General features: G+C 45.7%; 1 protein-coding gene across 1 annotated transcript in view; it reads right to left on the minus strand.

The window, feature by feature from the left end:
• skap1 (src kinase associated phosphoprotein 1) overlaps window positions 1-19515 on the minus strand; it is a 28499-nt gene extending 8984 nt beyond the window's left edge. Inside the window, exons 1-9 of the mRNA XM_037463709.2 lie at window positions 19267-19515; window positions 18083-18188; window positions 16608-16636; window positions 16352-16468; window positions 4731-4811; window positions 4531-4614; window positions 4316-4440; window positions 3313-3376; window positions 1922-2128 (exon numbers count right to left, since the gene is read on the minus strand). Coding sequence (XP_037319606.2) covers window positions 1922-2128; window positions 3313-3376; window positions 4316-4440; window positions 4531-4614; window positions 4731-4811; window positions 16352-16468; window positions 16608-16636; window positions 18083-18188; window positions 19267-19306 — 853 coding nt within the window. The 5' untranslated portion in view covers window positions 19307-19515. The remainder of the gene's footprint in view (window positions 1-1921; window positions 2129-3312; window positions 3377-4315; window positions 4441-4530; window positions 4615-4730; window positions 4812-16351; window positions 16469-16607; window positions 16637-18082; window positions 18189-19266) is intronic.
• Between the last annotated feature and the right edge of the window lie 669 nt (window positions 19516-20184).

The following is a 20184-nucleotide window of genomic DNA, read 5'->3' on the forward strand; positions in this document are numbered from 1 at the left end:
GGGGGGAGGAGGCGTGGCACCCGGTGGTCTGAGAGGTGACACGGTGATACGCCCGCCTTCCGCCTCCCACATCCATCCATCCTCCTCCGCAGCAGCAGCAGCAGCAGCAGGCTGACAGCCACGCCACAACCGGGCAACACTATCCAGCTTCCAGCACGACCCGCGCTGCTGCTTCCAGGAACACGCACACACACACACACGCACACACACACACACATGCAGACACACACACGCAGTATAGCCACATGCATATCTGTGAATTAGTGTCCAGTTTGGAGGCAGAAGATGGATTTTTTTTTTTTTCTCCTGCTTTTATTTCACACGCTTTCAGGTCGCTGAACATTTCATGAATAAAACAAATATAAAAAATGCAAAAGCTATAATTTACTTCATGAAATATTAAAATTTGGTGCGTTATTACGACACCAAAGGGAGGGGAAAAAAAGGGGGGCCGGTTTTAATTCTGCTGGCCAAGGGTCCAAACATTTGTTGAGCAGCACACGAGAGCATCCTTCAGTCCAACAGTTTCTACATCAAAGGGATTCCATTTTCCAGTCAATAAAATCAGTCGTGTTTGGAGTTGAAATTGAGAGCTCATTGCGGCAAAAATAGTACTTCACTCCTAGTTGACCCTTTTTTTTTTTTGACCAGTTTGGTTACTGCACATTGAGGAAATTGAGGGGTCGGAAACGACACAAAGCTGGTAGAAAATCAGCTAAATTTAGAAAAAAGTCCTGCGATGTTCATATGATCAATGAATAAAGTACCGTGTAACCAACTTCCAAAAGACAGTCATGAAAATAGTACTGCACAGTAATATTTACATTTGTTGATAAAAGGAAGATTCTTCAAATACAGACCTATTTTTCATCACGTTGTCTCCTTTCGAAAAGGAAAACAACCGTACAATCGGATAACCGAGCCGTCTGGAATCACTGCGTCGAGGCTGCGAGCAAAGAGCGGTGCAGGGTGATTGATAAGTGAACGAGTGAGAAAGTGAACGAGGGAGCCCGTCATTCGATATGCCATCTGTGGTCAGAGTCTGTACCTCTTCCCAGATGGCTTTGAACGCCGGTGTGACAGTCTGAAGACGGATTTTCCTCTCACTAGTGATTTTGGCAAAGGTAATGTACTCAGTGAGTGAAACAGAATCTTGATGCATCTTATTTAATAGAAGGAGTGATGGACGACGGCCCTGAGAAGATCAGATCACCCCTTTTGTCCTTCCTTGGGATCTGGTAGCCACCCGGACACAGAGGGGGGGGGGCAGGGGGGGGTCGCCCCCTCCCCCAACTGACAACGTTCTCTATCAAACTCCAATTTCTATTTCAGATGCAACATTAAGAGCCCCAGAACTATTTTAAGCCCCGCGAGGTGCCGTTATTTTTTTCGCTTCCTTTTCAGCTAAATTGCTGTTGCTAGGCGATCTAAGCGCAAACTCAGCCTGGCGGGTTTGAATTGCGGCCCTGGCTATTTGTTGCCCGGCAACCATTAGCTAATTGGACGTCCTATGACGGAGCATTCGGCGCGAGCGGCGCTCGCTGAAAAAACATCCCGACCGCGGAGCGTCTCCCAACAGATGGCTCCGGGGTCGAGATGAGGAGCGAGACCAGATGAGGCAGCTTTTCTCCATCCGTGTGCGAGCAGAGTCCTCCCTTCCCGCCCCCGCGTGTCGCCCCCCCGACAAGCTTATTAGTGTTGCTTGATTTAAAATGAGCTATCAGTGCTGGGGAGGAACCCGGGAACACAGGTCACACAGCCAGGGGAGATCATCACAAATATTTCTTGTGTTGCGAAAAATCCCTCAGGGCGGAGTGCCGGTGTGTTTATTTGTCTGCCTCAGTATCACGAGAGTTTGTCTATTTAATCGGTGTGTGTGTGTGTGTGTGTGTGTGTGTGTGCGGTAACCACGTCCTCATACCTGGAAGCACCTCGTAGATATCATCTTCCTCTTCCCCGACCTCCCCCGTCTCGAGCCCCGCTCTCAGTTTGCCGCTCTGAAAGGCCTGGGCGGCGGCGGACGAGGAGGAGGAGATGGCGTTCAACCCCTCAATGTCATCATAGGTCTCCTCTTCCTCTTCGTCCTGCTCTTCGTCGTCGTCGCAAGGGATGAAGGTGGAGCGCAGGTCTGTTAAAGAGCAAAGAGAGCTGATCAAAGCAGCACATCTGTTACTGACTGATCTACTAATCTGTTTATCTTTATCTGAAAGTCCATTTATGACATGATTCAGATGTCATATTCCTCTGTTTTAACATATTTGGAGCAATAAACAATAAGTCAACATTTTTTACATTATATTTTAATACAGAAAAGTCACCTACTATACCTAAAAATGCTTCAGTGTGCTTCGTCTTTAGATATTGGGTCCGTGTGACTAAACGCATCACACATCTGTATCTCTAATGCCAGTATTACGCAAAAGACTAAATGCATGAAATAATATTCCCACAAAGTCGTCAGAAGTAACCACAAAACAAAGAGCGTGTTGGGTTGAATTCAGGTGCAGTGGGCAAATGATAATTATCTATTATGTTCTGGATCAGGACTAAAAACCCGTCTGGAAGGAAGTAAGACAAACTGCAGAGTGTCTGTTACTTCCCGCAAATCAGCGCACCCCCCCCCCCCCCCCCCCCCCCGAGCCCCCGAGCCCGTTTTAGAGCGGAGGAGGCCGCGGGGCTGAGATGGAGGAGCCGCCTCATCGCAGGCGACCGGGTATCGGGTCCTCTGCCGTGCACCAAGCAGAAATCAATGTCACTGGAGCATAACCAGAACATCTACCAATCAATTTCCTGTAAGTTTGAATTTGGTGGGAGGGTTAGGGGAGGAGTGGTGTGTGTGTGTGTGTGTGTGGGGGGGGGGGGGGGGGGGGGGGGGGGCAGAGGGGGGTGCACATGACATGTCGAATGAGGAGATTCAGCGCGAGACGGATTGGGTGTTTTTTTATCTGAGTCAGAGATGATGAAGGGCCTCCTTTCATCGCCGACCTTTCTGCCCCCCCGAAATAAATGAGAGACCAAACTTTAGTGGGAAATGACGAAAAAAAAGATGGTTGGACGGTTTTATACGGTTTTAATTGTATTTTTCGAGGCTTTTAAAAAGTCAACTCAAGTCAAACTTATTTATACAATTATAATTTGTCTAACTTTCTGAATAACATATGACTTCCTTTAAATGCAGCCCCCCCCCCCCCCCCCATCCCACCACCACCTCCTTCCTACAAATTGCTGTGACAACGAAGCAAAAGGACGCTCTTCCGGAAAACTGCACGTGCAATAAGTACCGGAAGAAATCACAAAGACACGCTGGCTTACCTTGAAGTACAAAATTGATTTGGTCCACCCATTCTCTGGCCTCTTGGGGGCTGCTGGCGGTGAACTAATGGACGACAGCGGCAATCATCACGCAATTATCATCACGTCCAAACGTGCATTTATGTGTGAAATAAAAGTCCCGATTTTTAATGTTCACTTCGGTAGAGCGACTCGCCTCCTAGCTGCCCGGCAAGGCAGAAAAGGGGGCAAATAGCAATGTTTGCTCTTTATATAGCTATAAAATGACCAGATCTAGGATATTAAATTAAGACATTAATGTATTATAATCAGACGGCGTGACTAATCGGCCGTATAGACATGTGGAGAAAGCGTTTTTCAATTGGATTTTGACTTCTTAGAATTCGGCTGGAACTGGATGGTTAATGCAAAAGTGAACATTTGTGTGTTAGATGACCAATATTGATTTATTTATTTAAATCTAATTTTAATTATTATAATTACTATTTACTCTTACCGTTATTTCCCTAATTGCATAAATGACTGTTTTGTTTTTCGGACATTTTTCATAATTGACAAATCGGTATCACAATTTTGACAAGAGCTGACAATTTACAGATTTAAAATCTCAGAACTACTGAAACACAGGTCCGGTTCTGCGTTGATCGCTTAGTGGATTCAGTCTAGCCGGAGGAGTCACATTTTTAAGAGAAATGTGAGCCACTGAATGCAAAACTGTGGTTGAGTGTTTATTGTGAAGAAAACCTCTTATGTTCCTTTGTGTAAACAAAAAAAATTAAAATTAACAAAACTATTTTCTTTTTTCCTGTAAATTTAGAATATTTCGATAGTACAGTATGCGCACCACGACATAATTAAAGTAGAACTAAAGTAGAAAAATGCAACCAAAGGCCCGATGCTGTACCAACATTTCAGGCATAAGAATAATTCTGGACACAAAAACCCCTTCCACTGAATCATAAAGATAAATAACCATCGTTATTCTTCTTCCTGGATCCATCGGAGCAGGTGAGCCGTTACACACCTGGAAAGACCGGCGCCCGGGGGAGGAGAACTCAAAGCAGCAGTTCTTCCTGGAGTCTTTCCTCAGGTTGCTGACGCGCTGCACCGCGTAGTCGATGATGTAAAAGGAGCCTTTCTGCTGCTTATCTGCGGGGGAAGAGCGAGCGGCCCCGATGTTATCCCCGAAGAAATGTATGAACCTGTTACGTTTTTTTACCCGTTGGTTTAAAAACAAACCTTTGTCACTCCCAAAGTAGTAGAAAATTGAATTGTTCAGGGCACACCACCTCTTTTGCCAATCCGAGCCGAACAAGCTGTGATCTGCAGAATGAAATCACTCACATCAGCGTCCATTTGTTAAAATTATTATTGTGGTTATTTCGTTAAGACCGAGCAACCACTTGGTTTCTCTCTCTCTCTCTCTGCTCTCGCTGTACCTCTTCGTTTCTTCTCCAGGTGGCCTTGCTTCAGGATGTTGCAGAGGTCCTGGGCTGCTACGGGGGGGATGTCCCCAAAGTCTGTGGACAGAAGCACGGGAACGTTTTAAAAAGTAAGTTTAAAAACGTTAAAACTTCGCCCAGCGGTCCAAAACATTTTTGATGTCAAATTAAAAAGAGATAAGCAGTAAAATCCTCACATTTGAGAAGCTATAAATCGGAGGAAACTTACCATAGCGGTTGCTTAAAGAGCTTCAGCCAATCAGCCAATTCGCGGCCTGATTGTTTCAGCACTAACTGGTAATAAAGCTGCACTTAAAAGGTTCCTCGTTGCCACGCAAACACACAGCGTGAACACAAGAGCCTCCGGCCCCGGGGGGATCGGAATGGATCCCCGCTGGGCTTTAGGAGGCCCGGGATCAATAGGGTTTTACAGCGCTGCTGGGCGCCGCGGTCCATTCGTCTGCTCGCATTGCACTTTTAATGGGAGCAACCTTCCTGCTCGTCAATTTGCAAAAGTCAAATTTGAAACCTCATCGGACGACGGCGCGCGGCTTAAGAGGCTTTGCTTGATTAAGCAATTGTTTGACAATGCAGTTTGAAAAGTATTTAGCCGACGGTGCTATTTGTGCTCAAGAGAAGTTTTTAAAGCAGATGTCCGCACTATATCGTTTTTTTTTTTTTTCTTTGATTCATTGTTTTATTTTTTCCCAACATGCTCTGCTTCAGTGAGGCCTACACTCAAGTGTCTTCAAACTGCATTTGTACCCTGGAAAAAAAAAAAAAGAAGTCTATGAAACAATGGCTCTACTTCTCTCTTAATTTATTCCCTTCATTGTAAACGTTCATGGTCCCAGTCTCCAAATCTTCTTCCCTACAGAGTGACGTTCATTTGGTAAATGATTGTTACAGAAGAGGTCTCCACCAGCTGTTGCGTGTTCACGTCCGTTCCTTTGAAGACGTCAGTTTGTTTGACCAGTTTTTCGGGCCTTCGGCCATTAGAGGGGATCTTGTGGAATTGACCCCTGAGGGCCATCTTCCGCCCCTGAGTGTCGACGTGCTTATCTGCCTTTTACATGTGTCAAATACAAAGCCGGGCTTCCTCTGGATTGATTACTCAACGGGCTTTATTCTCGGGAAGGGGATGAAAAGCAAAAGGAAGACGCCTTTCTGGTCTGAAGCACAGGAACGATTCGAAGACCACCTTTTTTTTCCCATCTGAACACCTTTGGCACCATGAGAGAAATGAAGCGGATTCTCTAATCATCTTTTTACAACACGCCAGAGATTTAAAACCGGCAACAAATGCAGCCGCACCGCCGCTGCGCCCCGCGGGCCTGACGGATGGGCGGGTCGTTCCGGGGCAGAGCCCCGCCGGACGCCTCGCGGCCCGCTCGCATGTCGTCGGGCCGCCCTTTGTTGGAGGGGCCGACCGGTGACGCCGTACGTACAGAGGCGCTGAGGACTGTTTTGTCGAAGAGAACGCGATTCAGTAAATCATAACAAACAGCGGCCATTATGCTTCTCGCCACCTCATCCATCCGCCGCGGCCCAATTCTAATCCCCTCATCCGTCTGCTTCCCCTCGCTCTTCATTCGTCTCGGGAGGTTCCAGCGCGGCTAATAGACGCGGAGGTGCAAAGTCAACACGGGGGGGCGGGGGGGGCGGCTCTGATCAGCTTAAGTCAATAAACATTACACATTCGCGAGCGCTTTACCCGCCGCGTGACCCGGCCTCCCTTCACCGTCCCGCCCGTTTTTTGTTTTTGTTTGTGTGCGCGATGGTTCTGGGTTCTTCCACCAGGTAGCAGCACAACCTGAAAGCATCGCCCGAAATGATCCCCCACCCCCCCGCCCCCCACACCAAACAAAAGCAGGCTCTGGATTGGTCCTGAGCCGATGCCTTTAATGGAAATTACACGCAGACACCTCTCTGGGACCCGTGCGGCTCTAAGTGGAAATCCAAGAGGTAATGTTATTTGAAAATGTGTAATTAAGGGCGTTGTTAAACCCCAACAACCATCATGGTGTTTGAGTTTTGAGTTTGACTAGAGGCACAGAGAGACACATTAATGCATCTAATTAAGGCCTCATCAAAACCGCAGACAGACGGCACTCTTTCATAAAAATCATAAATTGCGTTATCAATTATTCAGGGCAATGCCACGACTTCATTTTCATCCCTTTTTGCGTTTTTAATTAGCCCCATCCACAGCTTTGGTATTGACATTAATTTGACGGGCAATTTATTGATATTCCAGCGTAACCTATTTAGCTGAAAGTGCAATTACCAACAGGCAGAAGTGGATGGCTGCGGAGGTGCGTCACATGCTTTTGGAAAATCAAGGTGTGATTGGTGTTCATGAGGTGGTATGAACACAGGCGAGATGACCTGGGTGCTGATGAACGCTCCCTTTCTGAACTTGTTTGTTACTGCTGGAGGGGGGGCGGGGGGGGGTGTAGAAAACAATGCATCTGCGCTGCCAGCGGTTCGCCACAGCCTCAATCTCTCATTTGGTTATTCACACTCTCTCAGCATGGTGTTATGAGCTCTGCAGTTGATCCTGCAAGAAAAAGGCTGATTTATGGGAGCATGACCAGAGGGAGTTAATGTATTCTCTCATTAAAATCCACTTTACTTAGGCTGAAAGTCAATCAAAGGCTGGATAGAGACTGAATCAAAGTGAGGGGAAATGGTCGGGTGGGAGGACTAATACGTTACATTAGATCTAACGCTGGTCGTAATGCAACAAAGATGTTGTGAAAACACAAAGATGCACTGGGGACGATGGCTGCAGAAGACGGAAAGAGTTGGCGATGAGCCTCTGAGACCTGGAGGAGGGAGGCAGGGGGGGAGGGGGGGAACGTGCACCTCCAGACGGTTCCGATCCACATTTAGAAACATTTGAGTCAGAGCCAGAGACGGCGAGATGAGGGAGAAGATACAGCGCTTCATCAATAAGACACCTTTCAAACATCAATTAGCTAAAAAATGGTACTGATGTATGTTTGCAACAGTATACACTACTACAGGTGTGATATATTTTATTGTGGTCTTTCTCTGTCCTTCCATGGCTCTCTAGTATATTTGAAGCCTGGCAATCACATTGGGGGGGATGGGGGGGGGTTGTAGTAGTCGGACAAATGGTCCGGCTGAGGGTTGCATGATTATATTCCATTTTTATGATGTTTGGTCTCACTCCATATGTCATGAGTGCTGCATACTTCGGTGCAATAACAGCTTTTAATGGGCTACTTATCGTTTTATGTTATATTTCACTACATGTGCTTTGATGGTTTTGTGTCTGCTTTGGAGTTGCAACTAACGATGGTCTGTAATGTTGTTTCATAGAGAGAAATGAGAGTGGTTCCTTAACCCCCGTGTTTGCGTATTCAAACAGCTTTGTTTGTTCTGTGCAACCAGACCAACATTAAAAGATGTTACGTTTTTTTTAATATCATACGGAAATAAATGAAGATAACAAGTTTTTTGGTATATATGCGAAACGAAATAACTAGAAAACGATTATCAAAAAAGGTTTCATTAGTTTTCTTTACCCACTCATTAACACATGAATTAAACATTTTTTTAGTCATTCCAATGTATTTGTTTGTTTCATGTTCATCCTAAGGATGCTCATGATATTTGAGGCCAAATCCAAATGTCTGAGGTCCCTCACGAATCAATAAATAAATAAAGGTGGAAAAAACACAAAAAACTGCCTTCAAAAGTCCCAAAACGGAGGCACGGGGGGGGGGGGGGGGCCTCTCTACAGAATCGATATAAACACGGTGCGTATGAGCAACAGAGGCGCTGGGGCCTCCCTCAGTGCAGGTAGAAATCAAACCAGTTATCACATGTTTTCTCTCCACGGTGCTTAGTCCTCGGACTCACAGAGAGCTATTGGATTGAATGCATCATTGGGGGGGGGGGGGGGGGAGTGGGTCAGGACGTGACCCCTGCGTGAACTCTGCTGATGAGGTGAAACAGAAGGCAGAGAGAAAGAGAGGCTCCCCCTGGGGGGAAGGGGGGGTGGGGGGGTGATGCTGTTGAAAAGAGAGAAAGAGAGAGAGAGAGAGAGAGAGAGGGAGAGAGAGGCAGGGATCCTCTCGGATGCCGTCCTTGATGAGGAGAAAAGGACTCGCTCACTGCACCTTCACCCGCGCGGCGCTCAATCTGCGTGCAGGCCACGGCTAAATTGCAGCATTTTTCCTCATTAAAGCGAGGAGGCCTTTTTGGCGGCGCGCGTCTGTCCAGACGGGAGGAGGGACGGCGAGGAGCTGAGGGGGTTAAGGGCAGAACGTCGTCCCCCTGCCCTCCTCTCCTCGCCTTGATTCGATTTAGGAGCCCGGTCATCGATTCATAAACCGTGTTTAGAACCTCCTAATGCATGTGTTTGAACCAGAGACAACACGCAGTGCATTACGTCGGGGGCCGCGTGATGCCCGCCCCCCCCCCCAACGCGCGCGCGTCGTCTAATAACGTTTAATGGGACCGGGGGAATTTATGCAGGAGTGATTAGAGGATTCATGGGATGTCAATCGGGTTAAAGAACAGATCTCTGACTCCAGATAAAAGCTTTAACTACAGATGATCAGGTAAATTATCGATGATATTCTGCCGTATTGCAACTTTTGGTGCAGTGCAGCGATGTGTCTCTCTCTCTCGCTCTTTATCGGCTGACTCTTGTCTGTTGCGCTCGTTGCAATTTGGGAGAAGTAAAATAAAATAAACAAAAAAAGGTACCGTCTCTTTCAGGAGCTCCGTTTTGGGCTCCGCTCCTGCATTCGAACACACAGGCAAAGACACTAAGGGGCTGAATTTACTACGTGACATCGGCTTCCCCCTGGGCGGCCATAAGCGGCGTACACAGCGACCCTGAATTTCCCTTTTTCTAGATTTACTACCACTATTCAAATGCTTAACTGCAGTTACAATGATCCTCTAATCGCTGGGGATGGTTCTAAGCTGCTTCGCTGACAGAGACAGATAAAGAAAAAATAAAAATAAAAAAGAGAGAGAAAAGGAAACAGGAGTAAGAATATAAATACCAACAATGGAGGAGTTTGGGCCCACAGGAGAGGCTTCGTATGTGTGATAAAAACGGGATATAATAAAATCAACGACGGAGCCTGGAGGGAAAAACACTGAGGGAATCAACCCACTCGCTCTCCGGATGTACAGTTATTGCAACTTTAAAATGCTTTTGTTATTTCCACTAAAATGCTTTAAATGTAATTTTGGCAATAACGGTAAGTTAGTGTGTTGGCGTTATTGCGCCGCGCTTTCTGAGCAATATCTCATGCCGATTACCTTTTGATATAATTGGTCTTTTTTATGGCCACTGATGTTACATATCATGAAGATAAACAATTACATGATGCGATCGTTCTTTGACACTTTTCATAAATCACAGGCAAATCCAACGGGGCAACAGGTGCTTCAGAGAAACTGTTCTGTGGAGGAAAATGAAGCAAAACAATATTGAGTCTTGTTTAAAACGCAGGGAGGTGGTTATGTATTTATTTTAAATCAAATTTTTTTTTATGAACTAAGCTATGTATTTTAAATCTGATTTTAAATCTGATTATTAATAAATCATAAGATAAAAAAGATTTTTCATTAAATATATTTTGCAACCTAAATTCTGTGCTCTAAATGTAGATAAATGTTTATACGGTTGTATACTGACTGTAAATTAACTGATTTTGCTTTCATGAACAAATAGCTGATACAATAGTTTATTCATTTTATAACCCGTTAGAATTTACAGGTGAGATAATAGTTGAAAAGAAGATATTCCAATCTTTTTTTTTTCATAATTTAGTAAGTCAAACTTCTAAAAATATTCTCTAATGGTTTCAAAATAATTAATTCTGAGTAAAACAGTGCACAAACTCAACAACTGCTGCAGATGTGATTCAACCCTGATTTTAACAAAATACAAATAAAAGAAAACATAATACAATCACAATTTTTTGTAATTATGTTTGCATATGGTGTTTTTTTTACAGTTTTACCAGACCCCAAAAACTACCATTACTAAACACATTTAATTTACTGAAATAGACTGACCTAAAGAATTTTTAAAAACTATTAATATAACAAGGTTTACTCAAGCCTTTATGCACCCCCCCCATTTTGAAGTTGATTACCTCATAATTGTTTTGTTTAAATACAACACAGTTTAAGTAGTGCAAAACAATACGAACAACTCTCACACGTTTCCATCTACTTGCCTCTGATTCCATTTCTTTGAGATAAGCTAACCTACGGCCACCAAAAAAAATCAATACGAAACAAATATGTAAATAAATATGGTACGGAGAGATAAGGATAAGTCCCACTTGACACACGCACACAATGCTGACCACTCCCAGCCGAGCCGAGATCCCCTGCGTGAAGAGAGAGATGCATCCTCTACATCCCCAGATAGCTCCACAAGGGCATGTTAATAAGCTTAAAGTGCTGCATTACAGCAACAATTAAACAGAGGGATCCCAGGGGCGCCGGGGCGCCGCCGTGTTACTGTCTGCGTCGGGGCCAACACATCTCTCCCATCTCCATTTATTTCCCCGAGAAATCAGCGGGGCCACCTGGGCCTGGCATCGAAACTTCATTCATCTGCAGCAATGGATTCCAGCGCAGGGGCAGAATCAAATTCCCATTTGCAAAAGGCAAAAAAGGGGGAGAAAGAGAGGGGGTGAACGCAGGAGGTACCTGGAAACGCTAACCTCTGGGTGAACCCGCCGCATCTGATAGTTTTGCTATTTGTCTGTGACATTGACAGCTCGGGGTGGGGGGGGGGGGGAGAGATTAGGAGCCAACCCTGCCCTGGCTTCCCCACTTTGCATTCTGCCTATGTGCCTCCTCACAGATGGACTGCTGCACAATTTGCCTTTGCCCGTTTTCCCTGGGTTTCGTCGCTACACCAGAGGCGAGCGAGGGATGTAATTATATGCAATGCAACAATAAAACAAAGCAAATGAGGGGCAAGCCGGATCAGAGGGGCTTCGGAAAAAAATAAATAAACAACAACGAGCGGTTGCACCAAAAAAAAAAAAACGCCACGGTGTGGCGTGCGGTGGGAGGGGGTGAAGCCCGGAGACGAAAGTGATGGATGCCCTTCGGTTAAATACGTCCAAATCCCCCCCCCCCCCCCCCCACCCTTTCCAGCCGCTCTCTTCTTGCCAGGCAGCGTGAATGAGTGTGCGAGGGAGAGTGTACAAGATTAATAGTGTAAACAGCGAGGGAGAGAGAGGGAGAGAAAGGCAGCAGGGAAAGAGAGAAAGAAAAGACTATCAGCATCTGCAGCAGCACAGTAGCCCTCGGGGAATAGCGTGAACTTTTGAACCCCGGTGGCGAGCAGTCGCAGCGATGCACAGAGCCTGCTCCTGCCTCGTAATGTGTGTGTGTGTGTGTGTGTGTGTGTGTGTGTGTGTAGAAAAACGCACAGGGCTTCAACCAGAGAGAGAGGGAGAGAGAGAGAGAGGGAGAGAGAGGAAAGGAAAGGAGAAAGACTGTAGGTCATTAACATATTCCTCGCTTCCCAAACGAGCCGCCGCTATTCAAATGTCGAGAAATCCATACGCGGTCGAACGCGGCGAGAAATTCATCTCTCGCTTCGGTTGGGACGCTCCGACGGAACAGATGCAGTAGACATCTATCGGAGAAACCCCAAAGAAACCTCCCCGACGACGGGGAAGGCCGATCAGTCGCGCCGCTCCGCACCGGATGTGCTGCAGACAGGTCACAGGGTCACGGGTTGGTCGTGCAGAAGGTCAAAAAAAAAAAAAGAAAAAAAAAAGAGAAGGGTTGAGAGTTGAGTGCGTGGGCAGACGGCGTGACCCCGCAGGTCGGCGAACCTGCCAAGAGGTCGGCTAACCAGGACTGAAATACTGTCCAGGTGCAGCACGCCACTGAGGAAAGAAGCGGCGATGAATGTAACAAGAGTTCAAATCAACACTCATTCCCCCTTTTTAAAATGTCATCTCCTTCTGGGTGAAGCATCCTGAAACACACTCCTTCTCCCATTGACCTCATTCAACTATAAAAACACAGACATGGAGCCAGTTGGCAATTTAAACACTAGTGATTAACTCTGTGATGGCGGACCCATCCGTCAGCGGGCTAAATCCTCCCCCCCACTCGCCAGCCAAGAGACCCGGGCACGCGTCCCCAAGCAAGCCCTTCACTTCATATGGCTGCAGCCAAAAAGGACCGAAATGTAGATTCAATATTCTACTCACTGGCACTGCGTAATAATGTTGCTGCTGTGCAGTGGCTCCTCATATTCACGTATATGAAATATGCAACAGTGTGGCATAAATTCAAATTGGTGATCCTGCTGCATTCTATCGCAAGTAATTGGTTTAGGAAATTGGGTCGGTAAAGTAATCACTGACACGTAGGTCACATTACTGCTTTCTTGAAATAGGGAAAAACAGAACTCAACTCCCTGTAGTGCTGCTACGGTCAACTGATTAACCCCCACCAATTATTCTACTATTCTATAAACTATTTTGACCAAACATTTTCTAGTTTTCAAAATGTAAGAACATGCTTTCCTTTGTCCAAAAAAAATCTCCTTAGCATTTAAGTGAATTTGACATTCATCACTTTATTCACTTGTGGTAGAATCCCACCTGCCCAGCATATTGAGACAAACTATCAATCTTAAGATGCCAGATCAGACACAGTGACTCAGATAAAGTAACATGATACGAGAAAGGCAGAATGCAACAGGATGTGTATAAATACCACCCCCCCACCTGAGCAGAGCGCAGACCACCCGGTGCGCCGTAATAGAATCACTACGACCCCAAAAAGGCCGACGAGGGAGACGCATGAAGAGCGTCATCTTTTCTGAAAAAGGGGGCGGGGGGGGGGCACTCTCACGCGCCGTTATCGCCGCAGCTTCCAAGCAAACGTCCCCCCCCCCCCCCGAGCGCCCAGCGGCGCTCCACCAAATCGGGAGGAAAAACAAACAGGCCATTTCAAACTTGGTAAACTTGACCCGCAATAACCACGACGGGGGCTAAAGGCCCCCACCCCCCCCGGCTGTCTCCTGAGGTCTATATACGAGTGTGAGTGTGTGTCCGGAGGGATAAAAAGTGTTCATATTTGTTGATGTATGCTAAATGTATTGGAATGGCAGTGTGAGAGGGGGAGAGAGAGGGAGGGGTGGGGGATGGTGACGGTGGGGGGGGGGGGGGGGGCAGACGAGGCTGGGGTGAGGCTGCATGCACGCTCAGGTCAGCGGTGCGGTCGGCGGGTGAAACTCAGTTCACATTACCATGCAGACAACCCGGGCTCAACAATGGTGGGGGGGGGGGGGGGCTCCATCTGTCCCCGTCGGCCGTTACAAATGTGGTGTCACGCCAAGAGTCCGCTGAAGACAACGGGCGCCGCCGCCGCCGCACGCCATCAAACGCGGCGCAGAAGCAGCAGCCGCCGACTTCACACTCACTCACTCTGTGGTTAGGGCACGGATTACCGCGGGTAATACATCCTCCCAGTCACAAAGTCCCTTTTGTGTACAGTAGCCTCGGATAAAATGGTACAATTAAACTTGAGAGGCAGAGGGAGGGGTGGTGGGGGGGTGGGGGGGGGGTGCAAATGCTTTTTCTTTAATTCAGCGAATTACTTTTTCATTTTGGCAAAACAAAAGGGAGCAGATTCTTTGCATTTAAAGGAATAACAGAAAATTCTAATGGTCACCGTGGATGATTTGTCTGTCCCCCCCCCTCCTCCCCCCCCCAAAAGAAATGCAACTGATTTCATTAAGCGGCCGCGCCATTATTTTCCACCAACACTCCTTCTTCCATTGAACAACGACCGCCCCGGCAGATGCGTGCGAGCCGAGTCTTTCTACTTCGCGGTGAACAGAGAACGAACTGTGAACTCCAGGTGCCCTTTTCAGCGAGGGACGGGGGACGGGGGGGGGACGGGGGGGGAGGCATTCACACCGACGTCAACTCAGCCGCCGCCATTGAACAAAAATAACTCGCGGGCGGCGAGGCGCGAATTTGTCTTACGGAATCAAATGTTATGATTATCGATCCAACGCTGAGATGCGTTGTTTTGCTGTAGTCTGTTTATGGTGTCGAGGGACATTCGATATATTCAAAAGCAGAATGCAAATTAAATTTAAAAAAAAAAAAATAAGATTCTGGAAGTGCAGCATAATTGGCTATTCCTCACGTTTAACGCCGGCAACGGGTTTTAACAACTATCGCATCCACGGTAACAGACGGCGTTGTTTTCGGTTCGGCGTGTTATCCTTATAGCCTTAAGGGCATTTTTTTTAAAGCTTTTTATTTTTATTTTTTTTCCCCAAGGAAATCTCGCCACGTTTGTTCTAAAATAAGCAATTCAAAGAAATGAATTATCATTGTCTTGCCACCATCTGCCCTGATTTATTTACTATATATTTTTCAAAAGGTGCAAAGAAGCAGTTACTGTTCTGTGGGCAGAAAAAGCTTATTTCATTTTTTTTTTCGGTATCACAAAACGTCTGCAAACGGTGAGATGTTTTCCTTCCTCATTGGGAAACTCCACATGATTCCAACTTCACCTTCAGGAGAGACGCTTAAAAAAATAAACCAGAGCGTATATAAGAGGTCGGGTCAATAAATGCCCACCTGCGGCATGTCGCGTCAAGGGCTATTAGCTGGCACATAGAGTCAGAAATACAAAAAAGTCTGAAAAGGAGGGCAGGGCGAGTCCAAGAAGGGCAGATAGAGGGAAAGATTGATAAAGGGCGGGAGGGATGGAACACACATGGCCCCTCAGGTACAGTGTTGTATTTCAAGCCCGGTTGTGAAAGAATACAGGGGCTCCGGGGTCAATAAATCACGGCATTAGCCCGCGGCTACAAAGCCTCCGCTCTGTGTGGCCCGCCTCCCACAATCCACACACATCGCTCGGGGGGGAGGGGGGGGGGGGTGGGGGGGACGGGTTCAGGAGCCGGAGTTCCGCCACTGGAGGGAGCTCTAGGTCCCTAATCCAGGCCTCTCTGACAGCATCAGGACTTGCCTACCTGCCAACATTAGGAGGAGGAGGAGTCACTGATGTCACTGGAGCCAGGCAGGGAGGTAGGAAGGGGTGTGGGGGAGGGCACAGATGTGTAATCTTTTTTTTTCAAATTAAGAAGACGAGCAACAATATGCAGCAGACGGGTTCGATTGTGCTTCCTGTGGCGACGTTGGAAATGTTTTTTTTTTGGGGTTTTTTTAAGGAATAACACATCGTCTCCTGTGACACCGACTCCTCCTCCTTACCTTTTCCTTTGTTGGTGCGGCATTGCTCCCACACTGTCGTCTTTCAACATGTTCACACTGACAATATAGACAGGTAGGGTTAAAATGACCCTCCGGTGACCTCAATCAAAGTAGATGATATCAAATTTATACAAATGTAATCTAATCGTAAGAAGTTAAAACGCAATATTCTCGTCTTTTTCATTTTCCTGTTGATGTTGTAAAGAAGAACCCATCAGTAAATAGACATAAAGAACGAGGCCTTTTTGAGCAAAGATTTCGGCACTGTGCAAACAGCCCTAGATGCCTCACACACACACAACACACAGGGAATCAAAATCAGGACCATTGTTAACTCACACTCGGGGGCTCCGTCGTCCTGGTAGTCGGAGGCTACTGAGGCATCGTCCGATGGGGCAGAGCGACCCAGGCTGGAACTACGGTTGTCATCGGAACCGTCGTCGTCCCTAAAGTCCGCTGGATGCGTGTGTGTGTGTGTGTGTGTGAAAAAAAATAAATATTTTGTACACTTCTAACAACAAGAGCACACAGACATACACTCACAGACCAAACTGCTCACATCATGATATTCAATATGAGATTAATTTTTACTTACATGGGGGGAAGGGGAATTCTTGGGGGTTTCTGGTTAAAAAAAAGAAAGAAATTAGGATAAGCATGTTTTAATATCTTTTGATTGCAAAGCTTCCTGTGCTTTCGGCTGGGCTCCAGCATCGCTTTAAAAATGTCAGTGATTGTTTTCTTGCAAGGAAGACCACAAAACCACATGTTTTCAGTACCAGAGCACGCTTGCATCTAGCGGAAAAGGAAACAGTTTCCGGAGTGTTCCATCGCACCTCATGCATGAGTTTCACATTCTTTTAGAAAGGGTTCATGGACGGTTCATCATGCTAATATATTACATCAGATTAGGATTTAATAATCCCAAAACAGAAGCTTTTAACGATAATCAATGAGAGGGAGCGTAAATTCGTGAAGGTCACACCATTAAACCCAATGAGTTCCTTCAGAGTTCTTTTAGCCAGCTGGGTTTAAAGCAATTGCAGCCAAAATGAAGGTTCTTGCTTGGTATTGACAGCAAAAGTGATGCAATGGTGTCGTGAATAAACACTGATGTGACACCGCTTCTGTAGGTTCACTGTTAAAAATGGGTAAAAACTGCGTGACGTCAGACCGCGCAGCCTCAGTTCATCTGAGCACATTTCATGTGTTCACCAAAGGACTTACCTTGTCCCTACAGGTAATTTAAAGCTTTTCATACCAAATTCAAATTATGTTTTTGTCCTCGTTAAAATCTTAGATAATGTCTCACTTGGTCTGTTTCGTTACATTAGGTTAACGTTACTAATCATGGCGGAGCTAACGTCAACCCTGTGACAAGCTAAGCTAACGCTAGCTAACGGCACAGGCAGTTAACGCTACCTTAATGCTATTATTAATAGTTGATAATATTATTAAAACAAGGGGAAGAAAGCACCTTTGTTAAAGAGTTCTGAATTCCGTTAAGATACCCTTTAACTTTCAAACCAGCAATGTACTCGTTAGCTTAACTTGTTCCTCACGTGTTCCTCTTGGGTTTACAACCTTGGGGGGTGCGGACGGAACGACCGACGCCGCGAAAGGTGCCTTTGTGTCTTTATTACACAAACAACATGAGAACAACGCAAAGTGCTGCTACGTGTAAAATCATTTTGACAAAATACAAGGTCCACTTACGTCCAACAGCAACCTCCCGTCACAGTGTTTAACGACGGTAGAAGCAGATGCCCGAGAACCCACCAATAGAAACTCGTGGCTCATTCAGCGGCGTTTAGGCCCCGCCCACTACGTCCAAACGCAAATCGCAACGGAGTTTTTTTTTTTTTTTTATAACAAAAGTCTTTTTTTGAGGGCAAAATATATTATTTTGCAGTCAGATGTTATTGTTTCCTAAGCAAAACCAACAGATAATTTATTCTCACCTTATATGTTTTATGCCGTGAAATAAGAGTAAGTTACTGGTGTCCCTGCTGCCAGTGACCTACCAGTCATTTCCGGTGAAACGGTTTGCTGTTGAGTGTAGAGACCCACCTGACATGGACAACCCTGAAGTTGTTGAGTAAGACCTTTCGTGTCTCTTGGGCACTTTCGCCGAGCTCCTCGTCTTGAAGGATCTCGGATACAAACAGCTCACAGTCTGAAGAGGAGAGAAAACACCGCAAGTGTGTCTCGATTGTGAAGGATTCAAACACACACTTTGTATGATTGGGTTTAGAATGTTTGAGGGATAGAACACTTGTCATTTGCTTGACTAATGGACTAAAATAATATCCCATAATCTGGAGTTTCAGATCATACTGCTCTCTGCACTCTGGTCACTAAATATCGTGACCTCGGAGTATAAAACTTTTTCTCAATGCAGCCGATCTACACAACTTGAACAGCTGTACGAAATTTGGCATTCCATCAAAAAACAAAACAGTTATTATACTTTTTTTAGGGCTTTATGTTTTTTATCCTAATGCTAAATCAGCCTCAAAATTACAAAGAGTATTTTCTTATTTTGGTGTCCCCTGCAACACGTTCCAAGGGCAACTGTTTAATGTGAGTTGTTGTTTCTAATAATGCTGACTTGTGACTAAAATATCAATGGTAAATATGTTATTACATCTTCGTGGCCTAAAAACAGAAACGACTCTTTGTGTGGTTTAACCTCTGAAAATTAAATACGACGACCTCATACAGTCGAATGCTGGTAGAACGGATTATTTCCTTTCGGCGTGGTATTAAATCTCGAATCTTGATCATAGTAATAAACAGTAAGCCACAATGCTACTAGCTACCGAGACGGAACACTAGTCTGTAAAACTTGGACGGCCACCATAGTTCACGTGATTCCATTTCTTTATGTTCTCCGATGTTACGAAACCAAACCGGACACATGCAAATGTTCTCCCAAAGGCGTCTTTGCTGGCAGCAGTACATGCAAATCTAGTAAAATACTGTACAGTTCACACTCATGGTATGAAGGCATTTGTTTTTTTATGTGCAACCAGAAGCAACGGCAACAATTAAAAGAATAAAGACCCATTACTTTTTAGGTTTAGCTTGCTCTGTGTGCTCTTCATTCGTCAGTAGAATCTTTTGAAATGTAATTTTGTAGTAAAAAAGAAAAAAGTGCCTGCTTACAGTTAGAATCTGATTGAACAACATGATAAAACAAGAATGAAACTTCTTTTCAACATAATTGATCAGTAAAAAATAAAAAATATTACCATCCAAAAGCCGTCTTATGTCAGGTGGTATTGTTCCCATCCCTAACTTTTACCTGTCCAACTCCAGACACTTTGGTTTGCTGACTTTTCACCCTTTTTTCTGCCCCTGCACTCTTTGTCTTTTTTATTCCACAAGAGAGCCTGCGTGCAGCCACACTATGTCATTGTGTTAAAAAACCCCGAGCCAGAAAGAAGAGCATGGCACAGTCGAGCTTCTAACCACCTTTGTCCTCTTCCTCTAAGACCTGACTTCCGTGCACGCGTCTAGATTTGCACAAAAAAAAGGGGGTGGAGCAGGTGCACAGATAAGAAGACTACTTCCTCTGCACTTTCGTTTTTCAGTGGAGGGCGGGGTGACGGGGTTTGACTGACGCACACATTTTGTTGGGCTGCATCGTCGTGAGGATCACGGTTCCACGTCACACAAGTTGCCCTAGATGCAAAAGTATGAGACTTCCGGCAGTTTACATACGTTGTTCCTTCAAACTACTGTGTGCAAACACATGGCCAAATGTGTGTGTGTGTGCACTTGTAAGAAAGTGTATGTGTGTGTGTGTGTGCGTTGTCGTTTGTGGGTTTAACAGTCGGCGCATAGTCTCCTATTGTCCAAAATGTAAATGAGGTGCAACGTGCAGGTGACATCAACCTGTGAATGTAGGTTATATGTGTTCAACCTGGTTCATAAACTCTGATATTGATCATTTATGATATAACGTTATTCTTCTTCTAGAAAGTTGCTTTGGTCATTGTCTATAAATTAATTTTCAGTGGTTAACTTAACTTTCTTGTACCTTCAATCAAACCCTATCATATGAAAACCATGTCAATCACATCACTAAAAACGCCTTCTTCTTCGTCTCCTCCACAGCCGCTGAAACGCTCATCCACGGCTTCATCACCTCTCAAACGCACTGCTGC

The sequence above is a fragment of the Pungitius pungitius genome, chromosome 21, assembly GCF_949316345.1.
Source record: "Pungitius pungitius chromosome 21, fPunPun2.1, whole genome shotgun sequence".
In the NCBI taxonomy this organism is placed as follows: domain Eukaryota; kingdom Metazoa; phylum Chordata; class Actinopteri; order Perciformes; family Gasterosteidae; genus Pungitius; species Pungitius pungitius.